Raw genomic sequence first — 14,298 nt, forward strand, 5'->3', positions numbered from 1 at the left:
CGACCCCACTTTGAAAATGCCTGCTATATTGTATCATGGCAAAGATCATAAATTATATTTTGACCTTCCTCTACGCAAGGATACTTCTGCACGAATTATTCCCGAGGACAACCCACAGAATTCTCATTGTAAGATAAACAGTTGTCTGAGGTCCAAGCCCCCCAAACCCACCACAACTCTTATCTATCTCTAATATATGGTTATGGTTGAAAAGTTCCATGGTTGTAAATCAGACAAGATCAGATTTTAATGCAGAAGTGATAATCTAACTTTGGTTTACACCTTTTGAAAGTGTGCACATGTAGACATTAGGAACAGAAATTAGCTAATTAAAGAGCTTGTTACTGAAATCCTTCGGAACTCAGCAAGAAGAAAGATTCTTTCTCATCTCATTTCTGGTTGAATTCATATGGCCTGAGATGAATGAGGTTTCTTTGATGTGCTGATTGATCGTTGACGTGTATTGGTGAAAAGTGTTACTCATTGTTTGCATTCTTGACAACTGCTTTGTCTAAAGGTGGAGTTTCCAGAGGCAGCTCCAAGCGTAGCAACAAGGCAGCTCTGTGCAAGCTTCACGGTCCCTTCGGAATCTCAGCATGAACAGACAGGTCTGTTTTATTCGTGACAAAGTGCCAACAGAAACCAATAACCCTCAGTTAACAAGGTCAGCATTAAGGGAAAGTTAAAGTCACCATAGTCCCAGATGATCTTAGGCTGCTTTCCCCTTTGCGGGGAGAGCTGACTGGTGGTGATTTAACCTGAGGGTCACCACACCTCAGGTGAGGGCACGGTGGAGTAGGTGGGCTGGGTCTAACAATCTTCCTTGTCCTCTTTGGAATTGGGTCATATGAGATTTGCCTTGCAGAGCAGTCCGACTCTGAAATGGAGCCATTGTCAACGGCTTTCATTTATTACTTTTAATAAGCTACTGCATTAATTGTAACAGTCAACTACAAAATCTGAAGGCTATTTAGGGCTTGCATACTGACACAAGGATCCTCAAAGGGAACACAGGATTGGTACTTTATTCCTATTTCCAACTCGAGCTCTTTTGAGTGTAAGCCTCCAGCTGGGAGGACAAGTGCAGGGATTTAAATTTTTTTTTTTAAGAGTACCCAATTATTTTTGTTTTCCAATTAAGGGGCAATTTAGCGTGGCCAATCCACCTAACCTGCACATCTTTGGGTTGTGGGGGTGAAACCCACGCAGACATGAGGAGAATGTGCAAACTCCACACGACAGTGACCAAGGGCCGGGATTCGAACCGGGATCCTCAGCACCACAGTCCCAGTGCTAACCACTGAGCCAAATGCCGCCCATAGTGCAGGGATTTTTAATCTAAAATGTCAAGATTTCAAACCTCACAAATGTGAAAGCAAAATGCTGCGGATGGCAAAATATAAACAGAAAATGCTGAAAGTGCTCAGCAGGTCACGTAGCATCGGTGGAGGAAGGAATACTGTCACATGTGCTGCCTGACCCGTGGAGCTTTTACAACATATTCTGCTCGCATGTATAAAGTTTAATAAATAATTGATCTCTTCCTTCCTGTGGGGTTTTTATGCAGCCTCTATTTGTTTGATGCCTCCCCATGACAGCGCTGCTTTAATATTAAACCATAATCATTTGAAATTCGTAGATGTGAAAAAATGAAAATTCACATTGCTTGTTTCATATATTTTACTTTGAGAAGTGCAAGATGTTAATATCTGTCATTCAGATATAATTCGGGAAATTCATGGATGTAAGAATTAACCTGTTAAAGTACTGTGGTCACGTGTTTAAAAACCACTGCAGACAAAACCTAAAGTGATAAGGATGACCTGCCCCTTATCTGTAAAACCCACACGAATAATTTCAAGGCAGTGTTTGTCAAAATATTTGGTTGGACAATGAGCTCAGTGCAATATGATTTACATTATTTATCAGGACCAATATTGTTTCTTTCATTTTGATTCACGGCATGTGGGCATCACTAGCAAGGTCACCAATTTTGGTCCTTACCTAATTGCCCTTGGGAAGGTTGCAGTGAACAACCTTCTTGAATACAACTAAATTTCTGGCTTGCTACATATTTTAAGAGGGCAGTTAAGAGCCAATCACATTGCTGTGGGTCTGGAGTCACATGTAGGCCAGACCAGGTAAAGACGGCAGATTTCCTTCCCAAAAGGACATTAGTTAACCAGATGTTTTTCTTTGATAATCGAACAGTTTTACTGGTGAAATTTGTATCAACCAGTGTGTCCAGGTCATTACAAAAATCTGGAAATCTGAACTAAAAACAGAAAATGTTGGAAATATTCAACAGTTCAGGCAGCGTCTGTGGAGAGAAACAGGGTTAATATATTCCAGGCTCGATCATATCTGAGGGGCCTCGAAACATTGGGTGGGTGTTTCTGCCCCCCCCCCGTGGTGCATCTTACGGTGGCAGAGGTGGCCTGTCATTAGCTGGTAGCAGGATCTTCCTGCCCCACTGCTGTCAATGGGTTTTCCTGTTGCTTGCACCTTCTGCTTCTGGGGAAGCAGGGTCATACGATCCCGTTAGCAGGAATGGCCAGAAAACCTTGACCGTTAACTCAATGCTGCCTGACTGGGTGACTATTTCCATAAATTTCTGTTTTTAATCTCCAGGTCATTAGCCCAGGCCTCTGGGCTACATTAGTCCAGTATCTGACCACCAAGTACCATACCCACTGCCCTGTTACTTTTGCCTGTTTCTTCCCTTCACTTATGTTTGATTTAATGTATCTACAGATGGGATGACTCTGGACTTCCTTAGTCTGCAAGAGGAGAGTAAAGAGTCAAGGAAGAGAATTGTGAGGATTGAAAATGACATTCGGTGTATTCGATCTGAACTAGCCAAACTGCAGACGGAGTGGGAATACAGGCAGCACCACTTACTGACAGAATGGAGTGACTGCACGGAACAGGTGAACAAACCATTTCCTCTTTCTGCCTTTGAATATTTTTCCTTCAATTGAAAGTTATCACCAACATTTATGACAAATGAAACACAGACATGGTGGAGTTTGTCAGACATGCATATACTACATGAGTTACCATGAATTAATTTAAAAAAAAAATCATTTATGGGATGTGGGCGTCGCTGGTTAGGCCAGCATTTATTGCCCATCCCTCATTGCCCTTCAGAAGGTGGTGGTGAGTTGCCTTCTTGAAATGCATCATACTCTGAACTAGGGCACTAGAAATCCTTCCCTTCACACACATCCACATGCACACATGCACCCACACATGGACACTTGGACATCCACACCTAAATATGCATCCATACACAAATATCTTCTCACACACACTGATAGATCTAGATTTCTATCACACACACACCACAATCTTACACTGACTCTCGCTCTCTCTCTCTCTCTCACACACACACACACAGGCACACATGTAGACCACACACCTCACACTCATTCTCTCTCACACACGCACTTCACACGGATTCTCTCTCTCTCTCTCTGTCTCTCTTTCTCTCACACACACACACTGATTCTCTGTCACACACACCTCATGCCTGTTATGATCCCAGTTGATGTTATAACTGGATGGGAAGATCCCTGAATGGAACCCTGGCTCAAAAGGCCATAACGCTTACTATTTTAAAACAAAACGTGGAGGAACAGAGTTATAGGACTTTTTAAAGCAAGAACAAATTTTTATTAAACATGAAAAATTAGATTTTAATACATATTACTCCCCTTTAGCCTAGCAAATACATACAGTTTTGAAGATGAACATGGATCACAAAGTACACCTTAAGCTACAATGGTCTCATTTACACAAAATGTCCCTTTTAAGCACACAAGATGACTATGGTCAAGTGTGCACTCCATTTTGAGCCCAAGTTAAAGTCTTTATGTTCTATGTTCTTTCCCCTGGCGGTTTGCATTCTGAAATCCAGTCCAGGTTTTACAAAAGATACTTTTAAACAAAGCTTCTGCTCCACTTTCAACAGTGAATCCAGTCCAGGATTTCACACCAACCTCTTAGGATTTCTTTGTCTTGACTGCTGTGCAAACTGCTCACAATTGCTTTAACTTTTGATTCCCAGACTGTATTAAAATGATATCAAATGCTCTCCACCAGGAAAGCAGTGCACCAACTCCGCCAGGCACAGAAAGCAGTGCACCAACTCCGCCAGGCACGTGGGGCCCTATACGAACACGGAGACAAAGCCAGCCACCTGTTGGCACACCAGCTGAGAAAGCAGGCAGCCACCAGAGAAATTGCACAAATCAGGGATACCAGAGGCATGCTAGAAACAGAACCGGAAAAGATCAACAAAACCTTCAAGGCCTTCTACCAAGAGTTGTACACCTCAGAGCCCCCAATGGCGGAGTTCGGGATGAAACAGTTCCTTGATGGACTGGACATTCCAGTCGTGGGGGAGGGCAGAAAACAGGGCCTGGAAACACAATTAGCACTGGGAGAGATCATGGACAGCATTAGCTCCATGCAGGCGGGGAAGGCGCCGGGACCAGATGGGTTCCCGGCGGACTTCTACAAAAAATTTGCGACAGCACTGGCCCCGCACCTGCGGGAGATGTTCACAGACTCGCTAGCGAGTGGCACACTGCCACCCATGATAACACAGGCCTCAATCTCACTGATACCTAAGAAAGACAAAGACCCAACGGAATGTGGGTCATACAGACCCATCTCACTGCTGAACACAGATGCCAAAATACTGGCCAAAATCCTAGCCAAAAGGCTAGAAGACTGTGTACCTGACGTGGTCGCAGAGGACGAGACGGGCTTTGTCAAAGGTAGACAGCTTACCTCGAACATCAGGCACCTGCTGAACGTGACAATGACCCCCTCCGGGGAGAGAACACCAGAGGTGATCATCTCCCTAGACGCAGAAAAGGCCTTCGACAGAGTCGAATGGAAATACCTCATATTTGTACTGGAGCGGTTCGGGCTTGGAACAGGGTTCACCTCCTGGGTAAAGCTGTACAACACTCCCATGGCGAGCGTACACACCAACAACACCAACTCCCGATACTTCCAGCTGCACAGGGGCATCAGACAAGGATGCCCACTGTCCCCGCTGCTGCTCGCTCGAGCGATCGAACCACTAGCAATTGCGCTCAGAGCAGCAAAAAGCTGGAGGGGAGATCCGAAGGGGCGACAGAGAGCACAGAGTCTCGCTCTATGCAGATGACCTGCTCCTCTACATTTCGGACCCACAAAGCAGCTTGGACGGAATCATCGCCCTCCTGAAAGATTTGGTGCCTTCTCGGGCTACAAACCCAACATGAGCAAAAGCGAGATCTTCCCGGTACACCCAGAAGTGTGTGTGTGTGGGGGGGGGGGGGGGGGGGGCAGCACTAATGGGACTGCCATTTAAACAAGCCCGACACAAATTCCGCTACCTGGGGATCCAAATAGCCCATGACTGGAAAGCGATCCACAAATGGAACCTCAGCAGTCTGACACAGGAAGTACAAAAGGACCTGCAAAGATGGAACACACTCCCATTCTCCCTCGCGGGGAGAGTCCAGACGATCAAAATGAACGTACTGCCCAGGCACCTCTAAACTCCGAAATGACCCTCTTATGAACTGACCTCATTAACACTACACCCTGTATGCTTCATCCGATGCCGGTGCTTATGTAGTTACATTGTATACCTTGTGTTGCCCTATTATGTATTCTCTTTTCTTCCCTTTTCTTTCCATGTACTTAATGATCTGTTGAGCTGCTCGCAGAAAAATACTTTTCACTGTACCTCGGTACAAGTGACAATAAACAAATCCAATCCAATCCAATCTTCCTACTTAGATCCATTCCGATCTACATCCCCAAGGCCTTTTTCAAAGCACTGGAGAAACGAATCATGGCATTCGTATGGGGGGGGGGGGGGGGGGGGGGGGGAAGGATGCTAGGATCCCAAAGAAGGTCCTACAAAAAACAAAATCCAGCGGGGGGGCTAGCCCTCCCAAACCTACAATTCTACCACTGGGCGGCGACGTCCGAGCGAATAAGGGGATGGATCAAGTAGCCAGAAGCTGAGTAGGTGCGTGCGGAAGAGGCCTCCTGCATGGGGACTGCCCTCCGGCCCTCGCCACAGCAGCACTCCCATCTCCACCCAAAATGAAAAAATGAAAAGTCGCTTATTGTCACGAGTTGGCTTCAATGAAGTTACTGTGAAAAGCCCCTAGTCGCCACATTCCGGCGCCTGTTCGGGGAGGCTGGTACGGGAATTGAACCGTGCTGCTGGCCTGCCTTGGTCTGCTTTAAAAGCCAGCGATTTAGCCCAGTGAGCTAAACCAGCCCCAAAACACTCCAGCAGCCCGTTGGTGATAGCCACCCTCCAGTCCTGGATCCAACTACGGCAGCAATTTGGCCTGACCAAAATGTTGGACAAAGCTCCCACCTGCAACGACTATAGGTTCACACCAGCACTGACTGACGCCACCTTCAAAAGGTGGGGGCAGGACAGAGGACACTGACAGTCAGAGACCTTTACACGGATGGCAGGATCGCAACAATGGACGAACTGACAGAGATATTCCAGCTAGCCAGGGGGGGGAACAAGCTAAGGTATCTACAACTCAAAAACTTCCTACGAAAAGGAGACAAGGACGTACCCACAACCGCCACGACAGAGATTACTGGAAAAGTTACTGGACGCAAGCATACTAGATAAAGGAAACTGTAGCGACAAGTATGATCGGCTGGTAGAGAGGGCCGTCACTGTACTGGACGCAACAAGAAAGAAATGGGAGGAGGACCTGGGGATTGAAATAGCGTGGTGACCATGGAGCGAAGCACTGCACAGGGTCAACACCACTCCCACGTGCGCAAGGCTCAGCCTGACACAGCTCAAAGTGGTACATAGAGCCCACTTAACAAGTACCCGTATGAGTAAGTTCTTCCGGAGGTGGAGGATAGATGTGAACGGTGCCAAGGAGGCCCGGCCAACCACGCCCACATGTTCTGGTCTTGTCCCAGACTTGCGGGGTATTGGACAGCATTCTTCGAGGCAATGTCCAAACTGGTGGGGATGAGGGTGGAGCCATGCCCGAAAGTGGCGGTCTTCGGGGTTTCAGACCAGCCGGATCTATTCCTGGGGAGGAGGGCGGACGCCCTTGCCTTTGCCTCTCTGATCGCCCGCCATAGAATCCTGTTCGGCTGGCGGTCAGCAGCACCACCCAAAGCTGCAGATTGGCTGTCCGACCTCTCGGAATCTCTCCAAATTCACCATCCGAGGGTCAGACGACGGCTTCCACAGAACGTGGGAGCCATTCACCCAATTGTTCCAGGGCCTGTTTGTGGCCAACGAACAAGCAGAAGAATAGCCAGGTAGCCAAGAATCAGGGGGAAGTAGCCAAGGCATGAGAGGGAGAGATAGACTGGGAGAGGGGTTTGGGGGGTGGGGGGGGGAACTGCTAAATCTAAGAGGAAGGAAAGGCGAACCACGGGAGGGAGGCGGGGGGAGGGAAGGGACAGGGGACAAGAGAGGAGAATCAGGGAGGTGGGGGGGAGGCAGGGAAATGACAGCCGGAAGGAGGGCATGGGATACGATAACAAACTTGGCACCTCCAGGAACAGAGAACAAGGAGAATACAGGCGAAAGACGGGAGGAACGGCTGAAGCGGAGGTGAACGCGAGACGACAACGGCAGCGAGATCCGTCCGGGAGAAGCAAGTGACAACACCAACACCAAACCCATTCAAGTATTGCCCACTGTAATTGTTTCTCTGGCACCCAAATGTATATTTACCTCCCCAGTCTCTAGCCCCCCCACAAAGAGTCGCCTACTTATGTGTTGTAAATTATTTAGTTGCTGCTGTTGAGCTGGTGCACAATACCCTACCAGTTATTCTATTTTAATTTTTAATATTACTTTTTTTTCTTCATATGTTTGGGTTATCCCTTCTCTTCTATATATTTATATATATATATATATATATTTCTTATTCTGTGTACATAACGGTAAATATACTTTGTTCAAAAACCCAATAAAGACATTTATTAAAAACAAATGATAAACATTTAATCTGCCTCTGAAGTTTGAAACCTCCCTTTAAATCTAGTTACTGTGATTATCTCTTTAATTCAGAACACCTTGGGCGCGGATTAACGAGTAAACGAGTCCCGTTTATGGTGCATTATGTGGGGTGTTTCTCGGCATCTGCAGCCGAGAACGACCCCGCTTCCAAACGGGACTCTGCCCCACTGGGGCCGCACTTACCTTCATTTCTAAATTTTTAAATGCAGCCGTTTTTAAATGTGCTGCCCTGATCTTCCCGATCTCTGGACCACCCATTGTGGCCTCCAGACCCCCCCCCCCCCCCCAATGCCCCAACTTACCTTGTAGGGGGTCTTGCGGCCTCCTCCTCACCCCACCTCATAAGGCCAGGGCACACCCCAGACCTAATCCCTAGCAGTGCCAACTTGACACCTTGGCATTGTCAGCCTGACACCCTGACAGTGCCCCTTCCAGGATGGCAGTGCCATCCGGGACCTTGGCAGGTCAATGTGGCACTGCCAGGATGCTCAGGTAGAACTGTAAAGTGCCAGGCTCGCAGTGTCAATGTGCCCAGGTGGCAGTGGGAGTGCCAGGGTACCTGGCCAGAACCTGACCACCCTCTGATGGCCTGGGAGACTCCCCCCAATGTCGTTACGCCTGGTACTCGTTTGTGTGAACCAGTGCTAAATGGTGCCATGGCGAGGTCTACCACGCAAGGTCATTTGATCCCAGGCCTTGGGAAAATCCGGCGCAGACATATTTAAGTGAGTGCAACTGCTTACTTATATATGCCAATCTGGATCCCGCCTTGTTAAGGCAAGATCCAGATTACAAAGTCTTGCCGAGTCTCATTAAATCTCGCGAGGCATCTCGAGCATCGCAAATCTTGCAAGAGGTGTCTCGCGAGATTTAACGGTCTCGCTTGTCGCATCTTTGAATTGGGTGCAACAAGGTCTTTCGATTGGACCCCTTGTTTCTTTGAGTTCTTCTGAACACCATCTTGGTCTCTGTTCTCTTAACTTCACAGTTCTCATACACTCTGTCCGATTTCCCTGGTTATCTGGACTGCAACTTGTACTGTAGGAACCTTCAGAGAGAAAATAATTTGCCTCATCTCCGTATCCTTCCCTTCAAATGCTGACTGACCTTGGTGTTATGATTAAATAAACCTCACGACTATGAATAGCCGGTGACTAGGAAATAACACAAGGAAGCTAATAGAAAATGAGCATACATCTCCTGTTACTGATTGTATTCTTCAGATATGGGATGAATGCAGTGAGCAGACAGTGGAGAGGAAGGATTTGGAACATCCATTGAAGGACAAGATGAGGAAGATGGTAATCCAGGCTCAACATGTCACTTGCCGCCAGAGGAAAGATTGTACAATGAGGGATGAAGTGGACCGCCCTTGCAGTGAACAGGTTACACAGCCAGGTAGTTCTCAGTTCAAAGATAAAGATGACAACTTCCTCACCTCTGTCGGTTTGTGGAAAACCCATACTGGTCCCAACATGTAGTTTTTCACTTTGCTTGTACTCCAGTGCAAGCGTACTGAACTAACACATACCTTTGAATAAAGTGATGCATCTGAATCAATTTGGCAAGTGGTGCATCTGAATCAGAAGCAGGTAGCTCTTAAAACTTTTTTTATGCATACGTGTATTGTGAGAGAGTAAATGAAGAACGTTGAGTTCCTTTAATTCAGTTTGATCATTAACAGTGAGAACGTTAACTGCATAATTCCTTCAATCTTGTGTTGTTAGATTGACTACGCATATCTCTCCTCATAATTTACTACTTAGACAAAGCTTTTGTTGAATGAAACTAAACTTCTTTTGGTTCTTGCTTGAGACAACAGATTGCCTCAGGTTTATATATATATTGGTATGTCTGGATCGAGTCAATACTTTATACAATCAATATCCCAGTTTCAGAACTGTTTAGTAGTAACTCTGATTCCTAAAACAAAATCAAAAAGTTTTCTACTTTTAGCCATTGGATACTAGCAGTTGTGCTGTTTTTGAGTTGGGCATCATTTACGATTTAAAAAAATTCATGGGATGTGAGTGACATCGCCAAGGCCAACATTTGTTGCATATCCTGACTTGCCCTTGAGAAGTTGTTGGTGAGCTGTTTTCTTGAACCACTGAACTCCATCTGATCTAGATAACCCACAGTGATTTTAGGAAAGGAGTTCCAGAATTTTGACCCAGTGACAGGGAAAGAACAGCAATATAGTTCCAGGTCAAGATAGTGTACAGGTCGGAGAACTTGCAGGAGGTGGTGTTTCCATTCATTTTTTGCCCTTATGTTTCCAGGTGAATGTCATGGTTTTGCCTAGTAATATGCATTTAACAAGAAATAATATACTGGAGCTGCCCAGCAACGGGTAGAAATCTGCCTAGTGACAGAAATAGCCAATATTCAAAAGGCCGGAATGGATACGTCTATCCCAGTGACGGGATTAGAAGGCATCTAGATAGAATCAGGTGTGAATAGTTTATTAATAAAAACAGCTTACCTGGACAATGTGGAGATCAATGAGGTGTTTAGAGTTAATGAATGCGAGCAGCGCAGACAGCTGAATACAGATAAGGTAGAATCAAAGGAGAACAATTGCAGCTCCCTCAGAAACAGGTAGGTCCGCTGACATTTCGTAGCCTTAGAAGCAGACAAGCCAGTTTCCAGCTATCAGCCTGGAGGCCAAATTTACACCTAACACACTCTAAGTCTTAGTGCCAAGGTCTTCACTGGGCCAGGACACAACATTTTCCAGACTTAATCATACCCCTTTATTGTGCGGTAACTATAATCCGATCTTCACTTATAGCTTTATTTAACTTGGATATTTTGGGGATCATGAGTATATTGAGTTTAGGGATCATGTATATATTTTGGAACAAGGTGTATAAACCGTGTGTGAGTTTACTAATTCCTGTACTTAATTGTCTTAGTTGTGGTATAGTTCTATTCGTGTACATTTGTCTTTTCTTTAATTTAGTAAATAGCCTTTAATAATTGTTACACGACAACTGGGCTGTTTATTCTCACTCAGTTTTCACGTGTATGCTCACAACATTCCAAAGACAAACTATGCACCCCTATGAACCGGTGTCCCAAATTGGGATACCGTCGCAGATGAATTTTGATGATGTTGCCTCAGGTTGTTTGTGAATGAGAGGCCATGCTAAACAGGCCCATCCCATAGAATCTGAATAATGTATACACTGATTCACCAACAATCACGGATTGATGTTTGCTGATGAATTGCCACATTTCGAATCTGAATATGATTCAGTTTTATGATTAAATGCATCCTAGATCCAGGTCAAAGGTCTGATCCCACCCTAGTTTTCCTGTAGTGTAGTCATAACTACTAGAGTTTGATGATATTGCCCTGGTTGTTTACAATATCTCAAAACAAAGGCTATTCCAAAGTTTTCTTTGGCCGTACCCAGCTAATATTTGATTTGATTTGAATGGATTTATTATTGTCACATGTATTAGTATACAGTGAAAAGTATTGTTTCTTGCATGCTGTACAAACAATGCATACTGTACATAGGGAAGGAAGGAGAGACTGCAGAATATAATGTTACAGTTATAGCTAGGTGTGGAGAAAAGATCAACTTAATACGAGGTAGGTCCATTCAAAAGTCTGGTGGCAATAGGGAAGAAGCTGTTCTTGAGTCGGTTGGTACGTGACCTCTAACTTTGGTATCTTTTTCCTGACGGAAGAAGGTGGAGTATGTCCGGGGTGCGTGGGGTCCTTAATTATGCTGGCTGCCTTTCTGAGGCAGTGGGAATTATAAATAGTCAATGGATGGGAGGCTGGTTTGCGTGATGGACTGGGCTACATTCACGACCTTTTGTAGTTTCCTGTGGTCTTGGGCAGAGCAGGCTCCATACCAAGCTGTGATACAACCAGAAAGAATAGTGCATCTGTAGAAGTTGGTGAGGGTTGTAGCTGACATGCCAGATTTCCTAGGTTTTCTGTGAAAGTAGAGTCGTTGGTGGGCTTTCTTAACTAGAGTGTCGGCATGGGGGTAACAGGACAGGCTGTTGGTGATCTGTACACCTAAAAACTTGAAGCTCTCAACCCTTTCTACTTTGTTCCCATTGATGAAGACAGGGGCATGTACTCCACTATGCTTCCTGAAGTCGATGACAATCTCCTTTGTTTATTGAGCCACTTGTTGCTGCCTGTTGTTGAAAAGCAATCCAATCTATGGAAGTTGTGCTAGACATTATGGGGCTGTGGTGGTTCGAGGCAATACCAGGTAAATGGTAGCAATGAAGAACAAAGTATTTATTGGCAACTAACAAGGCTAACTTATCTACAGGGGACAGAGTTCCTATATCGGTGTTCACACTCTGGCTGCCAGGTTCACTCTGACCAGGCCTGCTCCCTGTGCCTTCTGATTTGGCCTCATTGGTTCACACGTTCCTGCATGATAGACACTGAGCTGGCCACATAGACAGAAAGGGGCAGTACCACACAGCTGGGACCAAATCTTCTGGTCTCTGGATTCTATAGACCGGCAAATGATCGTGATGACTGTAGAAATCCCGACATGCATAACTCTGTGGGAATTGTCTGGCAGCTTAAACTTACAAAGGGAAATTTCCCTGTTTCCTGGGACATCGTGACTGTCTTTGACTCTAAGTTAGAGTCAGAGACATTGGACAGCTCAATGTACCTACCTGAAGTTACCCAGGAAAAGTTAGACAAATTAAAACTTAGTATAACTCTTGGGTAGCTACGCAACTGACCCTCCCTGTCACTCACATTGACCCTCCTTGCGATCCCTAGTCTACCAAAGTGAACCACCACGACCAAAATGAGCCAACAGGCTCGATGACTGTAAGACCTGCTTAACGTTTTGGAAGGCTTGCTCATGTGATTCCTTCCAATGGCACTGATGTTTTCTTAAGAGCAAGTGTAGTGGCACCAATGTTGTTGCCAGGTTGGAAATAAAATGACCACAATAGTTTCCCATCCCTAGGAAGGACTTTAATTCTGCCACATTCCTAGGTGCCGGGACTTATTATATGGCTGTTACCTTGTCTTCAAGTGGGTGCAGGCATTTTGAGTAAACACTGAACCCTAGGTAAGTGGCCTTACGAAGGTGCACTTCTCGCATTTCAGCCGGATTCTCACATCTCTGAACCTTCTTAGCACATCTTCTAAGCTTGCCATGTGCTCTTCATGTGATGTTCCTGTCACTAGAGTGTCACTCAGGTAGACCACAAGCTTGGAGCAGATTCTCCATTTTGCATTGGAATACCACACAGGCCGAAGAGACGCCAAAGGGTAATCTGGTGTATTGAAACAGGCTTTTATGCCTGTTAATCGGTGCAAACTTTCGAGAATCTTCAAGTAGACTTGACTGAAGTCGTGTTTGGTATATTTGTGGCCCCACCAACTTCACTCAAAGGTCTTTAATTTGTGGAATTGGGTATTAATTGACTTGGGCTGCCTGGTTGATTGTGAGCTTATAATCCCCGCATATCCTAACAGAACAGTCCAGCTTTGATACAAGGACAATGGGGGCTACTCATTCTGAAAACTGCATGGATCTGATAATTCCCAGTTCTTCCAGGCATTTAAGTTCAGCTTCTACTTTTTGGTGCAAGACGTAATGGACCAGTCATGCTCTGAAAAACATTGGTGTTGAGTTTGAGTTGACATCAATCTTGGCCTTTAATCCCTTTATTCGACCCAACCCGTTCTTTAACACGTCCTTGTATCTGCATAAAACTTCCTGAAAGATGTTGTCTGAGATTTAATGAATTTCCAACCAGTTCAACTTGATTTGGTGCAACCTGTCCTTCCCCATCAGGCTTGTTCGATGTCCCTCGACAATGATCAAAGGTAGCGGGGCATCTTTTTGCTGAAATGACGCTGCAGTTACGGTTTTTCCCAATATCTTCAGGGTCTCCCTCATATATGTGCCAACTTGGCTGTTGTCTCTCTCAAATTCAAAGGCTGAACACCTCCTCGAAGAAATTGAAATGATTGTTAACCCACAACTGTGGTTGGCGCCTTGGTGTTGTCTCTATCTTTACTGGTCTTCCATTTTCTGTGAGGACTATCTCAATTGCGGTTGTTTTGCTCACTCACCTTGTTTAATATGTATCTTGCAGGTTCTTCATCTGAATTCCTTTCCACTTTGTTCACTGGAGCTATGGTTTGCTGCTTTTTCTTTGATTGGCACATTCTGAAGGGCACGGCAATGTGCCTGGACGTGGCCCCTCCTATTGCACCAAAAACAAATGAACTCCCTGCAGCAGCATGA

The 14,298-nt window shown here is 45.5% G+C and overlaps 1 protein-coding gene across 2 annotated transcripts in view; it reads left to right on the forward strand.

Annotated features, from left to right (window-relative positions):
• The window catches only part of LOC140418281 (uncharacterized), a 111,093-nt gene that overhangs the window by 50,099 nt on the left and 46,696 nt on the right, over positions 1–14,298 (forward strand). For both annotated transcript variants that reach the window (XM_072501748.1, XM_072501757.1), the window contains 3 exons: positions 518–608; positions 2,755–2,930; positions 9,259–9,433. In XM_072501748.1, the coding sequence (XP_072357849.1) occupies positions 518–608; positions 2,755–2,930; positions 9,259–9,433 (442 nt within the window). The remainder of the gene's footprint in view (positions 1–517; positions 609–2,754; positions 2,931–9,258; positions 9,434–14,298) is intronic.

This window comes from Scyliorhinus torazame, chromosome 1 (genome assembly GCF_047496885.1).
Source record: "Scyliorhinus torazame isolate Kashiwa2021f chromosome 1, sScyTor2.1, whole genome shotgun sequence".
Classification (NCBI taxonomy): domain Eukaryota; kingdom Metazoa; phylum Chordata; class Chondrichthyes; order Carcharhiniformes; family Scyliorhinidae; genus Scyliorhinus; species Scyliorhinus torazame.